This window comes from Rhinopithecus bieti, unplaced genomic scaffold (assembly GCF_001698545.2).
Source record: "Rhinopithecus bieti isolate Rb0 unplaced genomic scaffold, ASM169854v2 scaffold_1017, whole genome shotgun sequence".
NCBI classification, from domain to species: Eukaryota; Metazoa; Chordata; class Mammalia; order Primates; family Cercopithecidae; genus Rhinopithecus; species Rhinopithecus bieti.
In genome coordinates, this window is record NW_016803657.1 from 5,758,591 (window position 1) to 5,784,530 (window position 25,940).

General features: G+C 47.9%; 1 protein-coding gene across 8 annotated transcripts in view; it reads left to right on the forward strand.

Annotated features, from left to right (window-relative positions):
* The window catches only part of SDK1 (sidekick cell adhesion molecule 1), a 954,524-nt gene that overhangs the window by 628,386 nt on the left and 300,198 nt on the right, over positions 1-25,940 (forward strand). For 7 of the 8 annotated variants that reach the window (XM_017894742.1, XM_017894733.1, XM_017894760.1 and 4 more), the window contains 6 exons: positions 5,583-5,666; positions 9,315-9,509; positions 13,180-13,296; positions 15,119-15,286; positions 17,258-17,360; positions 20,202-20,378. In XM_017894742.1, the coding sequence (XP_017750231.1) occupies positions 5,583-5,666; positions 9,315-9,509; positions 13,180-13,296; positions 15,119-15,286; positions 17,258-17,360; positions 20,202-20,378 (844 nt within the window). Of the gene's footprint in view, positions 1-3,634; positions 3,925-5,582; positions 5,667-9,314; positions 9,510-13,179; positions 13,297-15,118; positions 15,287-17,257; positions 17,361-20,201; positions 20,379-25,940 lie in introns of those variants that run through there. The other variant, XM_017894799.1, reaches the window with a different exon arrangement.

The window sequence follows — 25,940 nt, forward strand, 5'->3', positions numbered from 1 at the left end:
CCGCCCTCCCCTCCTGCTTCCCCCTATGCCCTCCTCTCCCCTCCCTTCCCCTCTATACCCTCTCCCTTCCTCCCACCTCCCCTCTACGCCATCCCCTCTCTTCCCCTCCTGCCTCCCCTCTACGCCCTCCCCTCCCCTCCCACTTCCCCTCTAAGCCCTCTGCCCTCCCCTCTATACTTTCTGCTCTCCCCTCCCATTTCCCCCACACCACACACAACCCGACACACTCCATGTCACAGCTGTTCCCAGAACACAGGGAGGCAGCAGCCCAGCAGGGCCTCCATCTTTCCCACGTCTGTGTGTGACTTCCAACTGCAGATACCCCCATGTCCTTCCTGGCAACATCCGTGGCCTTTGCCCCCTGCAGCAGGCAGAAGTGCTGGGGACTGACACCCCCAGGAACAGCCTCACCCAGAGTCTGAGGGGAGCTGGTGGGTAGATACCTAGGCCCCTTAGCTACCCGTCCTTATGGGGTTGTGTTCTGTACTGGCTCCCAGAGCATCCCCAGGCGTGAGGCTGCAGCCACCCGCCCTGGGAGCTGCCGGATAACTGGCTCTTTGCAGCCAACCCCACACTCTCCCAGTGGGGTTTCCCTCACCACCCAAGAAACTGTCAGCATCATACCTGTCTCAAGGCCTGCTTCTGGGGGAGGCCAACTCAAGCCTGGGTGATGTTCCGGCAGACCCCTGTGTCCCTGCTAATGCCTGTGCCTGGGAAGAATGTGCCTCCGGCCCCAGTGCTATCTCACCTGGTTGGTGAGGGCTGCACATCCATGATCCACCTGGTTGGCGAGGGCTGTGTGTCCACGACCCCCCTGGTGGGCGAGGACTGCATGTCCAGGAATCTCCTCAAGCCTCCCCTCTGCTGTGCAGCCCTTGGAGGCTTCACCTGGGGGAGACTACTGCACTCTCAGCTGGGCCCTTGCAGCCTTGGGCACGTGCCGGGGGCAGCGCTGCGTGATGTGAAACAGAGTGGGCTCTGGGAACGCAGTGGGGGTAGCATGGCATGATGTAAAACAGTGCGGGCTCTGGAGACAGAACCAGGGTCCAGTTCTCACTGCACCATGCACTGGCTTGAATGAGTGTTGGCCTCAGTTTCCACATCCATAAAACGGAGGAGATGGACGTAGATGATACCAGCTCATATTGTGAAGATTAAATGCAAGAATGTCTGTCACAGAAGCTCTGAAATGGTGGCATTAGTTGCTGTGGGCATAACTCTGTTATCCCATTTGTCCCATTGCACTAGCTATTTGCCAGTAATCAGTTATGTGACACACAGTTTTCGTGTTTACTGTCTCTGGAATCAGGATGTGCCTCACCACCTATGAAACCATTTTTTTTTTCCCCTTGGGGATAAGTAAGACAAGGATGCCCCTTACCTCTGACTGCAGCACCTTGGTGCCTGTGAGAGGCACCTTCCCTCCAACCCACACCTTCCACATTGTCTCCTCATCACACGCGAAGCTGGCTGCTCCCACATGCACCCTGCTCCTGCTGAGCATGCCGGCTCAGAAACTCGGAGGGCAAGATTTCACTGGGATGGACTCTTACCTGGTGGGGCATCTGCTGCCAGCCCCTTCAAGTAGTTTGTGGAATTCAGTGCGTGTGGCCGGGGGGCTGGTTCCTGACCAGGGGTCCCCTCAGGTTCCAGAGGCCCCTGAATCCCTGGCTCATCTCCAGAGCCAGCAGCTGTGGCTGCGTTCTTATCACACATGGAAGCTCTCTGCTCTCCCCTGTGCCTCCAGCTGCAGAAAGTCCTCTCCTTTTAGGGACTCACGTGATTACACTGGGCCCACCCAGCGAATCCAAGACCGTTTCCCGATTTTAAGGTGGGTCACCTAATCCCACCTGCACGGTCCGTCTTGCCAAGTAACACAGCATATTCGTAGGTTCCGGGGGTGTGGGCGTGGGCACCTCTGGGAGCCATTCTGCCCCCCTCAGTGGACTAGTGTGCAGTGCAGGCCAGCCAAGGGCATGCATCTGACATGCTGCTCCCTGAGAGGGGCGACCTGGAAGGAACAGGGAGGCAGCACAGTGGACAGCTTTGGCTCTTGTCGTGATCCCTACGTAAAAGAATCCTTGCAACTCAGAAGCCAAAACCAGGCAGCATCGGGGCTGGGAGAGCAGGACACATACATGGTGTTGGGGGGCCGTCTCCACTGCGGCTGCCTCCATCGGGCCCCAGCCTGCACTTTGTCACAATGGCATTTTAGAGAGTAGGGTCATTTGACAGAGGCCCTTGGTTTGGGGGCAGTCTGGGAGGTCTCCCCACCTCCTGTCCTGAGACTGGGGAGCTAGAATCTTGTGCTGCCCCTGGAGGCAGCTGCCACGGGTTCTGGGCCACATGGAAGGCAGAAAGCCTGTACTGGCCTTTTCCTAACAACCTGACTTCGCATAGGGCACGAGAACCTTTCGCTGATGTCTTCGTATTGTTTCAAAAGGGGGAGAAGTGTTAGTTTCCATCCCTGGTTTTGTTGACTATAGCCAGGATCCATTTTCAGAAGTCCAGGGTGGACCCGGGTTGGCAGAGTACCCTTTCTAGACAGAGTTGCTGCTGATTGACTAAGACATGCCCTCACCCTCTTGCCTCTGAAGAGTAAGTGGTTGAGAGTCTATGCACAGGATGACTCATTTACAATGGGTTTTCCCCAGTGTTTAGCTCACGGGCTTTTCACGGTCCAGAGGCTTGGTGTTTCTTCCACTTCTTTCCCTTAGAGCAGACTGTGTGTAAAAATGAAGCTGGAAATGGGGAGAAACTCCATCTGAGCAGCCACTGGGTTAGAATACTAGGGAAGGTTGACAGGGAGAGAGCTCGTACCCTCACACAGTGGGGAAGTACTGAGGGAAGCTTAGAGGCTGTGCAGGGCGTGGGCAGCTCTGCACCTGTTCCCCAGGCACAGCTACCTGGAAGGCTTTCCAGGACAAGCTAAGAGCATCCTCAATGAACAGCCAGATGTTTTCTACCCATGCCTAGCACTGAGCAACTAAAACTGCCCAGGACATTGGCCCCTGCAGGCAGTGGCAGGCTGCCCCCCAGACCTCACCCAGGCCACAGTACTATGGAGAGTGTGGAGTGAGGTGAGTTTTACCACGAGGCAGCATGCTATATGCCAAGCACAGGTGGTCACTGGCTGGGGTGGAGAGAGGTCACCAGTTGGAGAGGAGCAGCCCCGTCCAGGCGTGGAGGTCCCCAGAGCCACGTACTTGCTCAGCTGAGCCAACTTCGGGTCACTATGTGAAGTGCCCTTCTCCCTGACCCCAGGAAGGTCCCTTCCTGGCACTCGAGGGAAGCCTCAGGGGAGTGTACCAGGCGACAGCTGTAATCAGTACCTCAGGGAAGGCACCCTGGGCCCGTAGGTGCTGACCATTCATATATATGGATTTTGTATCATCAAAGCACAGGTCATCTTGGGTGAATCTCAGGGGAAGCATGAAGGGTGAAAAAAACAGTTCCAAAGGTTACACTGGATGACCTCCTTTCTGTAACATTCTTGAAATAACAAACCTACAGAAACAGAGAATGGATTAGTGGTTGCGAGGGGTGGGAGCTTGGGGTGGTCGTGGTCATGGAAGGCAACATCCTTGTGCTGATGGACCCCTAGACCTACACACGTAATAATGGTAATAATGTTGCATAGGACATGCATGTGCCCTCTTTTCACATGCACACTTGAGCACAGGAAACACTGGCAAGAGCTGGATAAACTAGGTTGATTGTATCAGTAGCAGTGTCCTGGTCATGATGTTATACTATCGTTTTGCAAGATGTTACCACTGCCGGAAGCGAAGTGAAGGGACCATGAGCTCTTTTAGTGTTACAGTGTTACTTCTCACAACCACACCGGGCTCCACAGTTTTCTAAAAAGAAAGCGCTCAACTAAGAAAAGGAAAACTTGGGAGGCCGAGACGGGCGGATCATGAGGTCAGGAGATCGAGACCATCCTGGCTAACATGATAAAACCCCGTCTCTACTAAAAAATACAAAAAACTAGCCGGGTGAGGTGGCAGGCACCTGTAGTCCCAGCTACTCAGGAGGCTGAGGCAGGAGAATGGCGTGAACCCGGGAGGCGGAGCTTGCAGTGAGCTGCGATCCGGCCACTGCACTCCAGCCTGGGCGACAGAGCAAGACTCCGTCTCAAAAAAAAAAAAAAAGAAAAGGAAAACTATAATTAATCATAAGCAAATGTTGATGTTGAACATTATGTTTTTTCCTTTTTCCCTAGCATGCTTTTAATCAGATTGTGACGGTAGATATTGACTTAGCTTCCCTGATGAATACAGGTCAGGACCTGCACACAAGGGCCCTGACAGCAGGCAGCTACTGTCTAGTTAGAATATAAATAATGCTGCCTCCATGATTATTGATTGAGGAACTGTGATCAAATGGGGAATGTATGAGTTGTGCAATGAAGACGAGCTCGAAAAAGGTAGACATTAAATGTCTGCAATATTTCTTCAGGCTTGGTCTATATGCATGAAAACCTAAGTAGAGAAATCCGCTTCCTTCTAATGAATATGCAGCCATCTCCTCAGCCAGGGTGGTTAATTCAGGCAGATTCTTTCTGCTTGAGTGGTCCAGGTAATCGCAGAAGTGAAATCTCACTTTGCCTCCATTCAGAAACCTTCAGCCACTTCCCCCTTAATCGTTTCTTTGAAATGCTTAGTTTTCATTTCTTTTTCATCTGTTAGGTTCCACCTTGTTTTAAAGATACAGTCAATATAGGAGGCATGCCAAGCTATATTATCCACATTCAACACAATTATAATGAAAATAAACCAACTCTGGAAGACAGTTCCCAGAAATTAATTATCACACAGAAAGTGAACACAACAGCCTTTTGTGATCGTGATAATGAAATCACCACCACCTTAATACTTGACAGACTTGGCCATGCCTCTGTTGAATTTCTGCTGAATAAACTGGAAAAATATTGCAATTGGCTCTCCAAGGAAATTCATTGTTTCATACAAGCACTATTTTTTTTCTGCAGAACAGGCGAGTGGGGTATCTAGAGATTGCAAATACCTAGGAGTTTCCTTTGCTGGTAAAGATAGATTAGCACTCCCCTCTATTTTTTCTCTTAGTTATTATTTTGTATTCCATTGAAGTATTAAATCTCTATTTTGGAGAAGAACTGCTAAGAATTTAAAAAATATGTTAATAGGCTGTTCCCCGATACAGGCTGCACACCTTCCTCAGGCACTTGACAAGCTTCACGAGCTCGTGTTTAGTTTAGATACTGAAGCAAACTAGCCCGTAAAATACGGTGCTGTAAATATAAACCTTTATGAACCTCTTGGAATCATCCTTCTAAAATGTGAATTAAGATATTCCATGATTCAAGCCCATAAACTGAAAAGTAGCCATCGCCCTGAGTAGTAATTTGCCTCCTGAAGCCCCAGACTGTAAATTGCCTTTGGCCTGTGCTCACTGAATTTTGAGTTTGTATGCACGATGCTAACTAAGGATGAAGTTTTCAAGAAGAGTTTTTAAGAGGAGCCCAAACTATTTTAGGTTATACGGTCTCTTGACATATCCTTCTTTGGCTTAGGGACTTTTTTTTATTTTCTTGTTTGAAGAGCCACCATATTTTACTGCTGAGCCTGAGAGTCGGATTTCAGCTGAAGTAGAAGAAACCGTGGACATCAGATGCCAAGCCATGGGTGAGTGTGGAGTGGCTGCTGGACAAGGAGCCATGACTAGGAGGAAGGGAAACAATCTTTTTCCACAGCAGAATGACTGTCATTCTAGGGAGACATTGAGTGTGACGGCGAAGGCAGACCTCAGAGGGTAGATCGGTGTTGGGGCAGTGGCCATGGGTAAGGCATTGGACTTTGCCGAGATTTTGCTTCCTCCCCTGCAAAACAGAGATGATAATATTTACCCAGCAGAGCCAAAAGGAAGCTTCCATCCACCCCCAGACAGAGAGGGGACTCCGTCATATCCTGTGCCCTCCCCTTCCAAGGCCCTGACTCCACAAGAGTGTGACCTCCCCGAGACTCGGGGCAGAAAATTCTTTCTCATCCATGGGGTGACTGGGACTGGTGACCACATCCACTATGTAGAAGGAGAGATGGGTGTCCATGTATTTGTAGTAGATATACGGGGTACAAGGCAATTTTGTTCCATTGATGTATTGCACAGTGGTGAAGCCAGAGCTTGGAGTGTGTCCATTACTGGAGTGATGTCCCTTGTACCCGTTAAGTAATTTCTCATTGCCCACCCTACACCCTTTTGAGTCCCCATCGTCTGTCCTTCCACACTCTGCGTCCATGTGCACATGTGACTTAGTGCCCACTTATTAGTGAGAACAGACAGTCTTTAACTTTCTGTGTCTGAGTTCTCTCACGTAACTCAATGACCTCCAGTTCCATCCAGGTTGCTGCAAAAGACACCATTTTATTCTTTTTTGTGGCCGAATAGTACTTGAATAGAAAATGTTGCTTTTTTTTTTTTGCCTTTTCAGCTCTAGGTCCACTTTTCCTTTGCTGTTCAGGTCATTCCAGCCTTCATCCCTGTGCCTCAGTTACGAGCTGCCCACGGTCACCATCTCATGTCAGGCAGCACAGTCATTTACACAAAACCTTCTAGCAGAGACAGGCTTGTCAAGGCAGTTTCGTTAACAAAATCTGTGTTCATATTCTGGCAACTATCAAGAAATGAAGAGGATCTCTTCTCTTTTGTTTGTACCCATCCGTCCTAAGGATGGAATTTTCTCCTACCCCCGAAGAACTCGGAGGGTAAGAAGGACTACCCGTTTTGTAAATCTTCAAAACAGCTCCTAGGAGAGAGACGATTATCTCACGGTACCACAGGAAAACCAAGCCCTAGAAAGCATAGTTAAGTAATGTGCCCAAGGCACTGGGCCACAAGCTGAAATGGGATCCTTCTCTGGTGAAGTCATTGCCCAGCATGTGGCCTGTGGGAGTTGCTCATTAAACACTGGGTACGTAACTTACCTAGGGCCACATGGTAATGGAGGCAGGACCCAAACGCAAATCTGTCAGCCACCAGAGCAGCCACCTGGCTCTTGCCAGAACACTGGCTTCGCCCAGGACCTGAAGCCCCGGACTTAGAACAAATGTCATTTGTCCCTACCGGCAACTATGTGGATGCCATTTCTTATTCCTGAAAATGAAAATGGTATGTCACCCTTCCAGTGCTCTGTCACCCTTCCAGTGCTGGTGGTGGAGGGAAAGATCAGCCTCTGCCCAGAGACCCCCTCCCAACCCGCTGTGCTTTGTAACCACTGCTCCCCATCCGGGACTTGGTTGAATAGGAGTTCTGGTCCTCAGCTCCTGACCAGCTCCCAGCAGCTGCTGTCCACAGCTGTGTTCTGTTTCTGTTCTTCTCTGTTCCAGCTCTACTGATGCAGCAAATGGGAGGGGGGGAAGTGACAGAAGAGTAAGATGAATTTTACATGGAATTGTCTTTCTTACGGTGGTTGCATTGTTCTTTGTTGTGTAAGTGCCAACTTGTTGTGTAAGTGCCAACTTCTTAAGGCCAACAGCTCTGTGAATGTGAAGCTATAAAATATTTAGAGAGCTTGTATTTCAGAAATAAGAGTATACAATACTGCGGAGGATAAGATTTCTGTTATGACATTAAATTGCCCCAAAATAGAAATACTCCCAGTTCCCTATGTGCTAACAATTATTTTTCAACAAATGACAATCTTAAACTCCCTTTGACAAGAGAAGGTTTTTTTTTTTGCATGACTTCTGCAGGGTAAAGTGCTTGTTAAGTGTAGACTTAGAAATATAGAGAGAACAGATCTTCTGACATTGCACTGCCGTCATATAATTTACTGCTTTCTTTTAATTTTGACAGTGAAACTATAGCAGCATGCAAAGTGGTTATTCCTTATGAAAGCGACATCGTGTAACTGCTATTATGAGATATTACATGAAATGGTTATGCTTTTACCTTGAAATGGATTTTTTAAAATTTCCTGACTTAATGAAAAGTGACAGGAAACATAATTAAGGCAAAGAAGAGAATCTGAGAAGACATTATCTTGAGCTATTCCATGGCATTAACTTTATTTATTAAAGTCGACATCTCACGCCTAGCCACGTGCCGCCTTAAATCAAGGGGTTTTGGTGTGCTTTACACTGAAGCATGTCAAGATAGGTTTTTAGTTTAAATCCACTTTCTATTTAGGGAAACTGAGGTACAGAACCATCTGAGATCTAGAGCTAAGTCTAGAGATGCCTCATGGAGCAAAGCAGCTTTTCCTGTATCCACAATGGAATACCTCTTGTGCCTCCTCAACCCTTAACAAGGCTACTTAACCTAAGAAATTGCTCCTCTCAGACAGTAGAACTCCATGAAGGCCTGTGGTATCCAACCCTTTTGATAGGGAGTGTGTAAAAGATGGCACTCATTTTCATTGTTAGCTGTTGGGATGAATAGTGATACTATCTTTGAGCACTCACCAGGTGCCGGGCATAGGAGTTTTATAAATACATACGTAAATGTACACACGCACATGTATATGCACCAACTCACACAGACACACATAGAAACACACGTATATACGTATATACAGGTGCACAGATATATACACAGATGTACACACGTATACACACATGCACATGTATACACATACATATATACATAAACACATGCACATATATGCACAAACATGCACACACATATACACACGTAAACACATGTACACAATGCACATATATACACATGCACAAACTCACATGCACATACATATACATACACACGCACAGACACACAAACACATCCAATCTTCAATCTTCTGAAGTCATGATGGTCATTCAGTTACCTGCATATGAGGAAACAGAGACAAAGAAAGGGACAGGTACTGTACTCTGCCCAAGGTGACACCTTCCGCGAGGCATGGACCTGGGATGTGACTGTGGCCTGTGTCCTCTTCTCTGCCCCTGTGACCCTGTGCCCGAGCCCTCCCACAGTGGGTGCGTAGGGCACTGCAGAACAGAGAGGGCTTCATCTCCATCTGAACCTTAAGGTCAGTCTCAGCTGGTATCTCCGTCTTTCCAAACAAGAGCACAAGCCTGTGTGGGTTCAGAGTGGAGCCTGGAAGTCACCACAGCCGGGGTTGTCGGCGTTCGTGCCAGCTATTCCTCTCAATGCCCCTCTGTGTCGATTGCTTCATGTACAATGAGAAAAATAGCTCCTTACAGGGTGGTTGAAAGCATGAATAGACAAGAAAATGCCTATTAAAATATTGCCATTCTAGCCTTTGAAACAGATGTTCCTCAGTCCTCACATCAGGAATTATTTTTAAAATCCTATTTATTCCCATTCCTACGCAGGGGTCCCCCTTCCCACCCTCCAGTGGTACAAGGATGCCATCTCCATCAGCAGGCTCCAGAATCCTCGATACAAAGTGCTCGCCAGCGGAGGCCTGCGCATCCAGAAGCTGCGTCCAGAGGACTCCGGAATCTTCCAGTGCTTCGCCAGCAATGAAGGAGGGGAGATCCAGACCCACACCTACCTGGATGTAACCAGTGAGTACCCCCAGGCCCACAGTTACCTGACCTGGACATATCCAGTGAGTACACCCAGACCCATGGCTACCCGGATGTAACTAGTGGGTACACCCAGGCCCACGGCTACCTGGGTATATCCAGGGGGTACGCCCAGGCCCACGGCTACCTGGGTATATCCAGGGGGTACGCCCAGGCCCACGGCTACCTGGGTATATCCAGGGGGTACGCCCAGGCCCACGGCTACCTGGGTATAGGCCCACGGCTACCTGGGTATATTCAGGGGGTACGCCCAGGCCCACGGCTACCTGGGTATATCCAGGGGGTACGCCCAGGCCCACGGCTACCTGGGTATATCCAGGGGGTACGCCCAGGCCCACGGCTACCTGGGTATATCCAGGGGGTATGCCCAGGCCCACAGCTACCTCACCTATCAGCAAAGCCAGACCTGCTGGACTGGGCCTTCAAGGCAGAACTTCCCAAACTTTGCCCCGTATAACACACACAGAAAGTGGTAGTATCTGTTCAGCCCCCTGAGGTAAACGGAGAAGGTGATGTGGCCAGAAGTGGCCAGACCAGGAGAGCCAGCTCTCAAGCACACCTGAAGCCTTTGTGGGTCCTGTGGGGAAACTGCTTAGGCCCATTTGCTGCACAGATGCCCTGTCACTCCCCGCCCCTAGCGCCCTCCTCTTCTCAGGGCAGCCTTGCCTCTTCCTGCACTAAGCCCTCCTCTTTCTTGAGGAGAAGTAGAAAAAAAAATTCCCCTTATTTTCTGGACAGAATTGGAAGGGCTATTGAGTGAGTAGCTCACTCCTAATCTTTTTCTTTTGATCTTTTTTCTTTTTTCTTTTTTTTTTTTTTTTTTACATTCATTCTCTATTTTACTTTCCTTGAATGATTATAGTTCTTTCATGAGTTTCTTTTATTATCCCATTAACAGAAATACCTTGGCACTCTGTCTTTGAAAAATAAACTCAAGGTAAAGGTTTTCATTTTTTCTGTGGGTTTTCTTTTTAATCTCCCATGGTTGTATAATATTGTTCTTCTAAAATGAAGTAGAATCTAGTGATTATGGAATTATATACCTTTCACGTTTGCCCTTTTGGGAGCAAAATGCTGATATCCTCAGGGGTGAGAGCTGTTGGAGAGAGCAAATCAATGTCACTGTGTGCACAGCTGAGGGCTCTTCCCACCCAGAGCCTGCGAAGAGACTGACCAGGTGTGTAGCAAGCTATACATGTGTTTTGGTGAACTAGGGGGTCCCTTCCTTGAATCTTGCCCTCAGGTCAAATTTGTCTTTCACTTTGGAGCTTAGGAAACCACTGTTGCTTCAAGCAGTGGAAATAATATTGGATGCTCAAGTCAGAAGATGAGTCTTGATCGATTAGAATTATTTGAAGCCTATCTTGCAATCGTGAACTGGGACGTTCCGGAGCAGGGATCGACAAGCTTTTTCTGCGAAGGGCCTAATGGTAGATATTTTTGGCTTTGAAAGATGTGGCCTACTCAACATTGCTGTAGTCACCTCAAAGCAGCCACAATTCTCAGCACATGCGAGTGGCTGTGTTCCAATAAAACTTTATTTACAAACACAGGGTGCCGACTGAATTTGGCCCCCAGGTTGTCATTTGCCAATCTCCATTCTGGTGAGAGACTTAGGAATGAGAATAAAGGAGAACCCAGAGAACATGACTGGGTTTCTCTCAGCCCCAGTTTTCTCGTCCGTTACAGTGGAGCTAACCAAGCCCAGATGATAGGATTCCCATGAGGGTCAGATTGGAAATGGAAAGTGCCGCCTAAGCTGTTACCATGGCAGTCAGTGAGTGAACAAACAAATAAATGATTGTGATCGTGTTATCTGCTTTATAGTAAGAGGTTTTGTGCAAAATGAATTTTTTAATTAAAATACCCTTAATGAAAGGAAAATGTGTTTAAAAAATCGATATTGATTTGCTCATTTAGCAAGCGGCTATTGAGCATCTGTGTCGGGCACTCTGGATGAGGCTTTGGGGACACAGCTGTGAGGAAGGCAGGCGAGGTTCCTGTGTTTCCAGGACAAGAGGGTCTGCGGGGAGGAGAAAGGCAGTGAAGGTTGAGTTGACTCCAGCCAGCCAGGGGTGCTGCAGAAAAGGGGAGTGGGTGTGGTGGCAGAGTGAGCCAGGGGTCTCCCCCAGACGGTGTGGGGTGGGGGGCTTCTCTAGGAGAGATTTATAAGGAGCAGGAGTGTGAACTCTCAGGGACATGTGCGTTGCACAGGCTAGAGGGGACAGCAAGTGCCTTGGAAGAACAAGCTCGGCATGTAGTGCAGGTGAAGGGAGGCGGATAGGATGGGGCTCAGTGACAAGCAGGGTGGCCATGATGGGCCAGAGGGCAGAGGGATAGGCAGGGACAGGGGCCGAGAACAGGAGGAGCCTCGGGAGCTGTGAGCAAGCAGGGAAGGGCCATGAAGGCCTTTGTAGTTTTCAAAGGGCAGCCCAAGGCTGGCTACCTCAGGGACCCTGACAGTCTGAAGTGTTGAGACCTGTTAGAGGACCCTGCAGCCTCTGGCAAGACCCTGGACTCAGGTGGTTGCATGCAAGGTGGAGAGACAGGATCAGCTTCAGGAAGGGTCCTGGCAATGAAGTTTCTGGGACTTGCTGTGGTCCATGGGATTCTCAGCAGGTGCAGGAAGAGGCAGCGGCTGTGCCCTGGGTTCTGTGAAGTCTACTTACTTCTTTCCTTGAGGGGTATCAGCCCAGGTACCCTCACAGAAGACTTGAGAGACGCAGATCACTGTCGTATGAGGGGTTCTGGTTAATTGTTATTGGGTAGCACAGAGTCAGGTGAGCGCTCGCTGAAGCCATCAGGAGCTCCTCCTGTCTTTCCTCGGTCTGACTCGGGACTGCTGGGAGCCCTGACCATCCCCCACGAACAAGAAGAAACCCCGGGCTTGGGGCTCATGACACCTCCCAGAAATGGATCTTTATGGAGGTCTTTGAAACCTGGTTATTTTAGCTCTCTAGGATCCTAGAAAGTGTCATCTTTTGGATGATATTTTATATTCAATAATTAGCTTTTTTTGTTTTTGTTTTTGAGATGAGGTCTCACTCTGTCACCCAGGCTGTAGTACATGGCACAATCATAGCTCACTGCAGCCTTGACCTCCTGAGCTCAAGCAATCCTCCTGCCTCCACCTCCCAAGTACGTGGGACTACAGGCGTGCACCACCATGCCTGGCTAAGTTTTCATTTTTGGTAGAGACAGGGATCTTACTGTGTTGCCCAGGCTGGTCTCAAACTCCTGAGCTCAAGCAATCCTCTTGCCTCAGCCTCCTAAAGTACTGGGAATACAGGTGTGGGCTACCTTTCATTTAAAGAACAAAAGCAATCTTTTGGCTGATCTAAATAAATGCCTCTCCTCTCTTTAACATTCATCTAAAACTGTTCTTCCTGGGCCCTTGCACCTTCCCACTTGTGTGTCTATTACATCGTGATGCTGTATTTTCTCTCCAGGTTGTAAACAAAGATAGGTAACTTCTGGGAGACGAACAGTGGAGGGCTGCCGTCCCTCCTGAACAGCATTTTTTTTGTGTGTGTTACTACAGTTATCTGTGTGACTGGCTCTCTGAAGCCCGTGCAGGATACTCCGCCAGGCTGGTGTGAACATCTCAGGGGAATGAGGCCCTGATCATTTCATTAACTCCTCTTCTCAGATATCGCTCCAGTGTTCACCCAGCGGCCAGCAGACACCACGGTTACCGACGGGATGACAGCCATTCTGAGGTGTGAGGTGTCCGGGGCTCCCAAACCCGCCATCACCTGGAAAAGAGGTGGGTAGCGTCCACTACCCACAACAGCATGGCCCATGTAGAACATAACCTATCGGGCCAGGGCTTGCTTCTTACTCACTCTCTTGTTTATCCATTTATGCGTTCACTCAATGAAGATTCAGTAACCTCTTATGGCAGCAGTCCCCAACCTTTTTGGCTCCAGGGACCAGTTTCTTGGAAGAGAATTTCTCCACGGTCTCCGGGGGGCGGGGCTGATGGTCTCAGGATGAAACTGTTCCATCTCAGATCATTAGATTCTTCTAGGGAGTGTGCAGCCTAGATCTGTGGCATGCACGGTTCACTGGCGGGTGTGCGCTCCTGTGAGAATCTAATGGCACTGCCGAACTGACAGGAGGGGGAGCTCAGGCAGTCGTGCTCGGTGGCCACCGCTCACCTCCTGCTGCGCAGCCCAGTTCCAAACAGGTCTGCGGCCCACGGCTTGGGGACCCCTCATTTACAGAATGCCCACCAGGTGCAAGATACCGTGGGCACAAGGATAAACAGGACAGACAAGATCCCTGCCTTCTAGAAAGGGAAACACACATTAGAAAAAGAGAAGGATTGTGCAAATGTCACTCTTCACTACCCATGCCCTTCAGAGAGGGCCTCAGGCCTCCTCGGGCCTTCCCGTGTCAAGCACTGGATGTGAAATCAGTCTGCTAGCACTCACTTCTCCCACTGTTAAGTGGAGCTCTTCCTTATGACATTCAGAATTAAGGATCACAACCTTTGTTTTGTTGAAGAAAGATGCTTCCAGGGCCACATCGTTCCATGCCCTCCCCAGTCAACCTGGGGCACTTCAGCCCACCGTGGGTTCAGTTCCTGGGAAGGCCGCCTTTGCAGTTCCCATAGCCCCTTCCACGAGGGCCACTGAAAGAAGAGCACACAGAGTCCATCCTGAACAAGTCTGCGCTGAGTCTTGTTGATTCACGTGGATGAGCTCCTCATACTTGCTGGCCTGTATCAGGCTGACGTGCCAAAAGCCTTATCTTTCTCTTCCTGCTGGAAAACCGCATGGCAGCTTCTCGAGTCTCAGAGGTACAATCACTGCACTCAGTCACGGCTGCTAAAGATCTGGGACACTATAGATCAATAATAGGGCTGGGCTCTTACTTTCTCTTGTTTTCCTGCCTAATTTTGAACATAATAGCTTTATATAAAAATGTTTCAAATACATGCAGATATAAAGAAAACTAAAACCCATCACCCAAAATAGCAATCACATTCACGGATCGTAATTTGTTTAACCAAATCTCTCAATATTGAACAAGTGGGATGTTCTTGGTTTTTGTTATTCTAAACAGTGCTAGCAGATACTGCTTCAGTTATTTCTTTGCATACAATTTTCACTTTATTCTGATTATTTCCTTAAGTTATTTCTTTGTTGTATTAGTCCACTCTCACACTGATATAAAGACATACCTGAGACTGGGCAATTTACAAAGAAAAGAGGTTGAATGGAGTCACAGTTCTGCATAGCTGGGGAGGCCTCAGGAAATCATAGCCGAAGGTGAAGAGGAAGTAGGCTTGTCTCATGTGGCTGCAGGACAGAGAAGGAGCGAAGGGGGAAGTGCCAACTTTAAGCCGTCAGATCTCATGAGAACGCCCTTGCTATCAGGAGAACATCGTGGAGGAACCACCCTCAGGATCCAGTCACCTCCCACCAGATTCCTTCCCCGACATGTGGGGATTACAATTCAAGACAAGACCTGGGTGGGGACACAGAGCCGAACCATGTTACTTATTTATGGCTCTCACCACTATCTTCCTTTCCTTCAAGTGTTATGACTGTAACATGCCTCTTTTCTCTACTGTTCTTCAGAAAACCACATTCTGGCCAGTGGCTCTGTCCGGATTCCTAGGTTCATGCTTCTTGAATCGGGGGGTCTACAGATCGCACCCGTCTTCATCCAGGATGCTGGCAACTACACCTGCTATGCAGCCAACACGGAGGGCTCCCTGAACGCATCGGCCACGCTCACCGTGTGGAGTAAGGAGCAGCCCTCACATGTCAGCCTTTTATTAGCCATGGTTTAATCATCATGTCGTCATGTGCTTCCGGGATGTCAACATGCCCTTGGGCTTGCTAATTTTATCAAAAGAGAATGATTATTTTTACAACTAGTTTATAGAAATCTGTTGAGAAATGAAATTTTCAGTGTCTAAAAGAATAATTAGAAAATGTATTCAGATTTAATGGGGGCATTGCAGGAGAGATAAAAGATTGACTTCTTAAAGTCAGTGGAGATATTACACAAAGCTAGCTCAAATCACAAAATTGATATGTTGGTTAATTTTATAAGCAATTTATAAGAAAATTAAGAATTAAAATCCTAAAGAAGGAATATTTTGCCATTTAATTATTACGAACAACTAAAACATTTCTAATATATTAGCTATCAATGTTTCTTGTATATTAGGAGTGAACTGAAAGAAAAATCTTCATTGTTTCTCCAGCTTTTGCACTTTTTTTAATCAACAAGACACGTTTTGGAAATGCAGAGTAGTTTTCTGGAGCTTAAGCATTGGACCAAATGGCCCCCCATTGCCACTTTTTAGCTTCAATGTCCAATATGCTTTCTCCTCTCTGTCTCATCTCAATCTGTACTACTAAAAGCTCATTATTCACAAAGCAAAAGAGTGCTCACTCACAGATTTTTACAAAGCTATCTACATGAGGAGAGAAAGTTTTAACTTGCTTGAGGGAGTAATTTGTTAAAATGCCATTCTTCCAGAAAAAGTAAATCATTGTGCTTTCTTTCATATTTGTCCAGCATTTTCTATCATATAGTTGGTGTCCACTTTGATAAACAACTCTTTCTAATTTGTTAAGTGTTCTAAAATGATCATGAGTTTAAAGGAAATTAATCCAAGTTCCCACTATACTGTCAAGTACTAAAAAGCAGCTTTTGTTCCATTTGGTGGATGACTCTCTCAATCACTTCGTTCATTATATATCCCTAAATAGTAACCACACGTTTAACCCATTTATGCCTGAGGTTGCAGTTTTGTGAACTTTTGCAATCAGAACTTAAGCAATGGCCTTGAGCAGTAGGATATTAAAAAGCTTACGAAAAAATGGCATCTGAATCTCTGTAGATCATTCACCAGAAAATTTTGTGGATCCGCTGAGATTCAACATTATAACAACACTAGCCTGACTGGGATAACACTTTGGTGGCTTTACAGAACATTTTCACACACTCTGCCCACTTTAATCTGTACAACTATTAGTGACGTTAGCATTCCCTTCCATAGCCAGGAAAACTAAGACGCAGAGATGTTTTTCTGGACTCATCATTAGCAGAGGTCAGGCTTGGCCTCCAACTTAGCCTCCTGACTCCCAGGTCTGGACTCTGTTCCTGGAAGCAGAGCAGGTCCCCCTTAGAGGTATGGGTGCCACAGTGACCCATCGCACGGGCAATCTGCAGGTCCCCACCCCATGCTGGCTCGCGGGAGGTGGGCAAGTCACTGCATCTCTGAGCGTCCATCTTCCTTCCTGAAAACCGAGAGCAGTAATATGACAGCCCTCACAAGAGTGTCTTGAGGAATAAATACAACAACTTAAACAAAAGCATTTGGCAGACTCACAAAGTGCCACGCAGACACTAGAAATGACTAGAGTGATGGTCATCTAGGGAGAGAATCTAGGTTTTATTTTAGAGCCCAGAACCTCATCCACACCTGCATGGGATGGTCCATGTTCATTTACTTCCATGGTGTTTGAGGTTAAAGGTGATTTAGGAGGGGTGGGTGGGTTGACAGACTTTGCTGCAACACTTGACTTTTTTGTTTGTTGTTAATTCCCCTAGCATTTCTGAGAACGATCCATTTGCACTCACTCTGCCAAGATGAGAGAAAACTTGGAGGTTGTGATGTCAGACGACCAGGGCATTATCCCCGCGAGGGCAGAAACTCTCAAACTTGTCATGTCGTCTGACTCGGGACTTGTGTTTTTCAGATCGGACGTCCATCGTCCACCCTCCTGAGGACCACGTAGTGATTAAGGGGACCACGGCTACGCTGCACTGTGGAGCCACGCACGACCCCCGCGTTTCCCTCCGGTCAGCACAATCAGTTACAATGCTTTGGGGCTTGTTGATATTTTGTGAGTTTCTGAAGTGAAGTCGAGACGAGGAAGAAGAATTGGGGGAACTTTGATTTCAGCGGCAGGTCCCTGATTATGGCATCTTCTGGTTGTGGGCGCCATCATTCATCACACAAATCCCATTTTCCACTCCAGCCTTATGTATTATTTACAGTGAACTATGTTCCACTTCATGACTTTAATGCTGCTTTTCATGATTTCTTCCTGCCAAGGTTAATACACTGTCTGTAAAACGTACTTGTCAGAGGCTGATACTCAGTGAGAGAAGAATCCAGAGGGATCGACTAGGATTCAGCAGTGTTTACATGGGGGCTGTGCTGCTCCCTGGCTCCCTGGAGGGGGAGTTATTTACTCTCTGGATAATTTCATCGTGAAATGGCGGGGAGGGAGGCCTGTGCATGGGACAAAGGCAGCCACAGCCCCCAGCGCACTCATGGGAAGGTACATGCCAAGGAGACCAGATATGAGGGTTCTCTTTTTTTTTTTTTTTTTTTTGAGACAGACCCTCGCTCTGTCACCCAGGCTGGAGTACAGTGGCACGATCTCAGCTCACTGCGAGCTCCGCCTGCCAGGTTCACACCATTCTCCTGCCTCAGCCTCCCGAGTAGCTGGGACTACAGGCGCCCGTCACCACGCCCGGCTAATTTTTTGTATTTTAGTAGAGACGGGGTTTCACCGTGTTAGCCAGGATGGTCTCGACCTCCTGACCTCGTGATCCGCCCGCCTCAGCCTCCCGAAGTGCTGGGATTATAGGCGTGAGCCACTGCGCCCGGCCAAGGTTCTCTAAAGGAATGCTGACGTCCCGTCTTTGTTTGAATTCAGGTCAGGAAAGTAACTGTGCAAAATATGAGACTCCAGGTGAAGTTGTGGCAGCAGACAGGTGGGCGCCAATGGGGAACTGTTCCCTGAAGAGCAGCCACCTTCAGGATAGTTTTCAATTTTTGGAATCAGCCTTGAAAGTAAAAAAAGAAAAGTCCAGTCATCATAGTATTTCCACTCCAGCCTTACCCTAGAAGGGCACAGTGCGTGAGTCGAATGGGCAGACTCAAGACACCCTCCTGCTTTCTGGGGCCTCTCACCCCGAGCAGAGGGGACGGCTGTGGGTGCACGGTCAGCAGCAGGACGCGGAGCCTCGGCGGCTGTTCTCTCGCGCTTCTTGAGCGGGTGTTTGGCCAACTGTAAATTTCCATGTCTCCACCCGACTCCCTGGGGTTTCCCAGGGCTCAGAATCCAAATGTGGTTTAGGTACCAGGGTGCCGAATGTAAAACAAAACAAACAAACAAAAACTAGCAAGTGAAAGATAACCTAGAACCCCCCCACCCCCCTCACCCCGTGGCTGCCCTGGAGACGGTGGTCAGGCCTGGGAAAGAGGTCCTTCCTAAGTGATTTGGAGTAGGACTTCAAGGAAGTCTGCTTTCTGCTACTCTGACAGCTCACAAAGAACCCCCTCGGATCTCTGTGGTCTCCTCGTAGCTTGTTATATGCGATGAAATTGGAGGCCCCTTCCTGAGATGGAACTGGGTTACTCGCTCTCAGGGTGTCCCTCATCCCAGGGTTGCTCTGCCCTGAGGAGCGCCAGGCCCTAAGTGACCATTCCAGTCGGATGCGGTGCCCCGGCGTGAGCAATCTGTCCATCTCCCTCTTGTGGAATCAGCCCTGTTCTATCTCAGGGTAATTGCTGATAAGAGTAGTTTGTAAATCTCCGTACTTAAGAATATGAAGGCTTTAAAGAACTGGGCACGTTTTGAAAATCCGATCACATTATTGTGGAAAAGAAAAACAGCACTTTCATTCCATATAGCAATGAGTGCTGCCCCTGCCCGTGGTCATCTCAAGACTGGACAGCCTCCCAGTTGATTCTGTATTTGAAAAGAAAAATGTGCTCAAATTGCTACAGATAGATTAAATGAGAAAGAAATGCAATTTTAAGGACCGTCTGCCAGAATGGTCAAATTTTAAGAAAATATGTTTTTGAAGTGTGATTTTTTCTTTTTTCATGAGTTGAGCAATTCCACTCTGCAGCTTTTTTTAAATGGTCGTTGCCTCCTGTCCAGACAATACTCTTGTCCTCCAGGAGCATTACCGGGGCAGGAATGTTGGGTGCCGTTTTCATAGGTGACAGGTATGCCCGTGGTTCTACCGACTTCTCATCTCTAGAACACAAGATCAGACAGGCAGGGGCACTCATTTTCATTGTCCTGTTTTTAACCTCAGCATCTGTTTTTGTATTATGACCAAGATATGTGGTTGCTTTTCTTTTTTTTTATTATTATTTTTTGGTTTAATTCACATGCCATAAAATTCACTCTTTTAGGCCAAGTGCAGTGACTGAGACCTGTAATCCCAGCCCTTTGGGAGGCCAAGGCGGGCAGATCCCTTGAGGACAGGAGTTCAAGACCAGCCTGGGCCACATGGCAAAACCTCATCTCTACTAAAAATATTTTTTAAAAAATTAGCCGAGCATGGTGGCACACACCTGTGGTCCCAGCTACTCAGGAGGTTGAGGCACAAGAATTGCTCGAACCCAGGAGGTAGAGGCTGCAGTCAGCCAACATTGTGCCACTGCACTCCAGTCTGGGCCACACAGCAAGACTCTGTCTCAAAAAACAAAACAAAAAAAAAAAAAACAAAACAAAACAAGAAGCAAAGAAAATCACGCTTTTAAAGAGCACGATTCAGTGGTTTTTAAAGTGCATTCACAAGATTGTTAGTTGCTTGCTTTTTCAGCGACAGGGAAGGACCAGTGATTCTGTCCCTGCGGGGTTTGTAACTCAAGACCCTTTGCTTGGCCCACAGCTACGTTTGGAAGAAGGACAACGTGGCCCTGACTCCATCGAGCACATCTAGGATCGTAGTGGAGAAGGACGGGTCCCTTCTCATCAGCCAGACATGGTCGGGTGACATCGGTGACTACACCTGCGAGATTGTTTCTGAAGGCGGGAACGATTCTAGGATGGCCCGGCTGGAAGTGATGTGAGTACTGAGATGCCTGGTATTTGTCAGTTCCCAGTTATCTCGTTACTGCGCCCGTCAGTGACTGCCACTTCACACATGTCACACCCCTCTTGTGTCCCAAGTCAGCGGTCAGAGGCCAGTGGGTCATGCTATGTAGCTATGGATATGGACAAGGTTTTTCTGTAGTTTTTTTTTTTTTTTTTTTTTTGAGACGGAGTCTCGCTCTGTCGCCCAGGCTGGAGTGCAGTGGCTGGATCTCGGCTCACTGCAAGCTCCACCTCCCAGGTTTACGCCATTCTCCTGCCTCAGCCTCCCGAGTAGCTGGGACTACTGGCGCCCACCACCTCGCCCGGCTAGTTTTTTGTATTTTTTTTTTTTTTTTTTAGTAGAGACAGGGTTTCACCGTGTTAGCCAGGATGGTCTCGATCTCCTGACCTCATGATCCACCCGTCTCGGCCTCCCAAAGTGCAGGGATTACAGGCTTGAGCCACCGCACCCGGCCTTCTGTAGTTTCTTTAAACTTCAGAATTGAGAAGTTTTGTTTTTGGTGTAGGTGGTGTGATCACTGGTTCTTATCCCCGTGGATCCTTTTTGTCATATTTTCCCGTGGACACCTCATCCTGATAGGCCCTGTTTACCACTCTGCGCTTAAGTAGCAAGTTCATTTTTCCACGTAATGCCCTTGAGAGCTTCCAATCTGTGAGAGACGCTGGGGTGGAACTGCTGAGGTGAGGTCCTTCCCATGAAAGCCACCCAGACTTGGGGTTTCAGTGAGTCCCAGCTGCCTCTCTATGGGTAAATAGAGACTTTCCATTAAGTCTTGTGAAATCCTGAAAACAGAAAGCAACCGCCCATTACTTCCAATCTGGACCTTCCTGGAGGATCCGAAGAGCCCAGGTGGGAACCGTCAATCTCGTCTGTCTCTGCTGTCTCTCTTCCTCCACTCCCCTCTCTATTTACGGAGCAGAAATACCTGCTGACACGTTTTATTTTTCTGACATGTATTTATTTGCTTTTTAAAAGCAGTGCTCTCTCAATATTCCCTGAGTGCCTGAGTACGAAAATAAAACCTGAAAATAAAGAATCCCGACCGAGCACTCGTCAGGGCAGCGGCCAACTGCAGGGGCACACCCAGCCCATCCGTCCCTGGCCAGCGTTTGACGTGCTGGGCCATTCGACAAAGGCAATCTTGAGAGATTTTCCTCCTTGGACCCTGCCCCCTTTGATCCAGGAAAGATTCCGTATACGAAATCATTGCCTAAAAATAGAATGTGAGCACTCTGAGTGTAGGAGCCCTGTCTCATTGATCCCTGAATCCCGAGACTCCAGCTGAGGGGATTAAAAATGAAAAGAATGCTTGCTAAGTGCCGAGCATGCGGCTTCTGTGTCTGCCACAGGCGTGTGGAAATGAGTGGAACTCACCAACAGCTTTCCTCCAGCCCCTATTTGTGAACGTAAAAGGTTCACGATGTGTAGCAGCCAGTCTGGAAGGCCCTGTGGTGCCATCCGTTCCTGAAAATAAATCCCATCCCACCTCCTGTTCTGTCTCCTTCCAGGATGACCCCTTGTTCTCTTTAGACAGCAGAGGTCATTCTGGTTAGTCGTGAAGCGGCAGGAGTCCTCATGGCTCTACAGAATCAGCCGTTGGTGGTGGGGTGGGGGTCCTGGTGCTGCAGCTGCAAGCCTGCCACACAGACGTTCCTCCACAGAATCACTGAGGGTCCCGGGGCTGCAGCTGCAAGCCTGCCACACAGAGCGTCCTCCAGGAAATCACTGAGGGTCCAGGGCTGCGGCTGCAAGCCTGCCACACAGAGGGTCCTCCAGCTTTTGTGTACACATGGGGCAGGCAGGTCTCCCCCAGCCCCTGCCTTCAGGCATTGGAGCCTACATCCCTGGGCTCTTTCTGCCCTTCATGAGCCCCAGCCATCCACTGCCCCTGTGGCTGGGTGCCCATCATCTGTGGGCTTCCCCAGAGGTTTCCTGATCATGCACCCCTTAGCATTCAGCCGCAGTAGCACTTCCTGCTGTTCAGTTACCAGGATGCTGCCTGCAGTTCTTCCCTGGGCACAGCTCATCCTCCTGGTAGCCCTGATCATGCTGCAGAGGATGAACATGTCTTCATGGCTCCCTCTCCTCCTGGCACAGAAACACCTTGGAGGCACTATTTTGAATTTTGAGTGCCTGACGTAGTGTTTGGTATATAACAGGTGTTCAATAAATGTGTGTTGGTTGGTCGTTGCCTGCCTGCATGCATGAAGGAATGAATGAATGTGTGGATGTCTCGGCCCATTGGCAGGCCTCCTTCTGTTCCCCACTCTTACCTTGATGCTCACGTGCCCTGGTTTCCCCACCATGGGTAAACAAGCAAGCTCATGTCACTCTACCAAAACCCAGACAGCAAGTACCCAAAGCCCCCATCCAGCCCTGCTCCTGCCTCTTTCCTCTTCCCTTTTGGATCTCAGGCTGAGGATTTTTTTTTTTTTTTTTTTTCATTTTGATAATATAGGAGGATATGGCCAGTGAGTTCCTAGGAACTGTTGTACTATGCGCATTTTTAAAACTACCTTTGAGAACCTTAGATCATCCATCGTTGGTATCAGATAAATACGTGTTAGCAGTTCATAAAGACTCTGTCAGCAGAAGCCAAATTGCATACTTCCAATATAGCCCATTCTTTTTATTCTGCACAATTTTGTGTTCTACTGATTTACATATCTTCCCTACTATTTGCTTATTTGATTTCCTCTAAGTAAAATACATTTTTCAGCAAATGTTGCTGTATGTATAAAATAATAGGCTTTCTGTAATGGTAAACCATCTCATCTCTAAATATAGAAATCTCTGCAAATTTGTGATTCAAACCAATTTAAGTACAAACTGGTTACAGAACTGATTTGGAAGACAGTTGTTCCTCGTGAATTGTTAGTGTCATGAAGGCTCTTCTATCCCAAACCTGGATGAACTGGTAAAGGTGTTCCTTCATGGTGTTTCTTTAGATCCAATAGGGCTTGACTCTACAGCAATGGCAATAGATAATAATAATAACCTGTAATTGCAGGGCATTCTGTCCTTCTCAGGTAACTTTCAAACTGAGCTCTGTAATGTTTCCATCATTTACTCAGATAACCAACAAAAAAAAAAAAAGCAAGAAAAAAATCTCATCTTGCTGAAGGGAAGGGACTGAGAGGTACTTCTGGCTAAACAGTGTCCTTCAGAGGATCCTGAAAGCCTGTTTTCTCCTTGCCTCTCCACTTCAGTTAAAAGCTGCTTTGTTAAATATAGAAATTAGGAGCCTTAGAAGTGAGCTTTCAAAAATAGACCAGCCGTTGGCCTCTTCTCACGTCTGTTTGCCCTGTGTTTTACACTTCAGCACTAAGCTTCACCTCATTAAGGCTGAGTGAAGGGGCGGCCCCCACACCCACCTCACACCCAGAACAGTCCTGGTGGGGCTGCTGGCCAGCAGTGGGGCCAACAGGAGCAAGGGACTGCCCAGGAGGCTCTGCCCGCCTTTCACTGCTTGTGTGACTTTAGACAAATCACCTCACTCCTCAGCCTTGGCCTCTCACCTTGTAGACTGAGCGTGGTATCATTCATCTCAAAGGATGGCTGTGAGGGTGGCACCCACCCGGGTTTGTAAGATCCTGGTGTGGAAGCCAGCTGGGGAGGGATGCTCTAAGTTACAGCTCTTTGTGCTTTCTTACCATTTTATACAAGAATGCTGTTTTCCCCTTTCCTAACAGCACCCTGCCTCTGGGGCTGGGAACTTTCTAGCCCTTTACCCTGCATTATTCTGACCACATTCTATGACCTTCTGACACTAGACTCGAGATGTGTCTGTTTGCTGTTGAGTCCTCAATGCCTGGACCAGTGCCAGGTATACAGTAGGAACCTAATAAATGTCTGGGTAAGCCTCTCTCCACTTACTGAGCTGAAATGAGATGGTGTCTTTTGCCTTACCGAGGAGGACCAATTTAGGAGGGCTCTGCCTTCATCCCCCCCAGGAGAAGAGGCTTCTAAAACTCCAGATGGTTCCATGAGGCAGCCTGTAAATTAACAACACAAGTCATCATTAAATGCTGGTCACCCCTTGCTTTAGTGGCGTCTTTCCTCTAGTTTTCTAGTGCTGTGGGGACAGGAGCCAGTTTCTGGGATGACTTCATATTCCCCAAAGCATCTTCCTGTATTGAGCACACCAGAGGGACCAGGCTCCTAAGGCCTTATGGATTGATTAATTGTTAAATCATTTAAAGAGCCAATTAGCATTTCATCTCTCTTCCTGAAATCAGAGACTAATTCTCATGAGCCTGGAGTGCAGAGAAAACCCAATTTACGGAGCTGACTTGGAGACCCTGAGGCAGTGGGAGAGGTTGCTTTCTATAAAACCACTTCTGCCGAAGCCATCATAAGGAGTGAAGAATTCAATACTGTTTCCCCCAGAGTTATCAAGCCCCGTCATCTTCATCCTCAGAGTGAAGTCAAAGAAGCTGGGTTTGACCAAGTCATCATTTGCGCATTAAAGGGCCAAGGCTTTTTATATAGAAAAAAAGTGCTTATCTGATCCTCTTCTGCCAGAGCAATTCCCCCCTACAGCCACAATTCCACCAATTGCTTTCTTTCGAGTCTTTTTCAAAACTGTTTTTCTCACACACACCTCGCTTCCTCTCTCTCCCGTACAGTTGGGTTTCTGTTACTGTTGTTGTCAATTTCTGATATTCCTGAGCTGTCCCGTGCCTGACGGTGGTTTTCCCCCTATTCTCTTTGAATTACAAAGTGACTCAGCACTGGGCTTTGCTTCCATTGTTCTCTGGGACCTCTTCCATTTATCAGCCTGTGCGCTTATCACTGTCTGTGAGTCACTCCGCTGATCATTTATCTCCTTTCAAAGTTGGCAGAGTAATGCTTCGACGCAATCTATCCCCATTAGATAAGATTTTCTGAAATGGATTCAGAATATATTAAAGCCTCATTTATCTGTTATTGATGGGTTAGTCAAGGATCTCACAAAGGTTCATTTTCTAAATAACCAAAACTTATTATTTAAAGAAATAGTGGCCGGCCGCAGAGGCTCACGCCTGTAATCGCAGCACTTTGGGAGGCCGAGGCGGGTGGATCACGAGGTCAGGAGTTCAAGACCAGCCTGGCCAAGATGGCGAAACCTCGTCTCTACTAAAAATACAAAAATTAGCCGGGCGTGGTGGTGGGCGCCTGTAATCCCAGCTACTCGGGGGGCTAAGGCAGAGAATTGCTTGAACCCAGGAGGCGGAGGTTGCAGTGAACCGAAATTATGCCACTGCGCTCCAGCCTGGGTGACAGAGTGAGTCTCTGTCTAAAAAAAAAAAGAAAGAAAGAAAAGAAAAGAAAAGGAAAGAGAGAGAGAGAGAGAGAGAGAAAGAAAGAAAGAAAGAAAGAAAGAAAGAAAGAAAGAAAGAAAGAAAGAGTGCATATTTCCAGAATAAGGCATGCTGTCTTTTATTGCATGTCTCAGATATTGCGCGTTTGTTTTTGTTCTTTTACAAATTGGAAGTTTGCACCAACCCTGTGTTAAGCAAGCCTATTGGTACAATTTTTCCAACGGCGTGT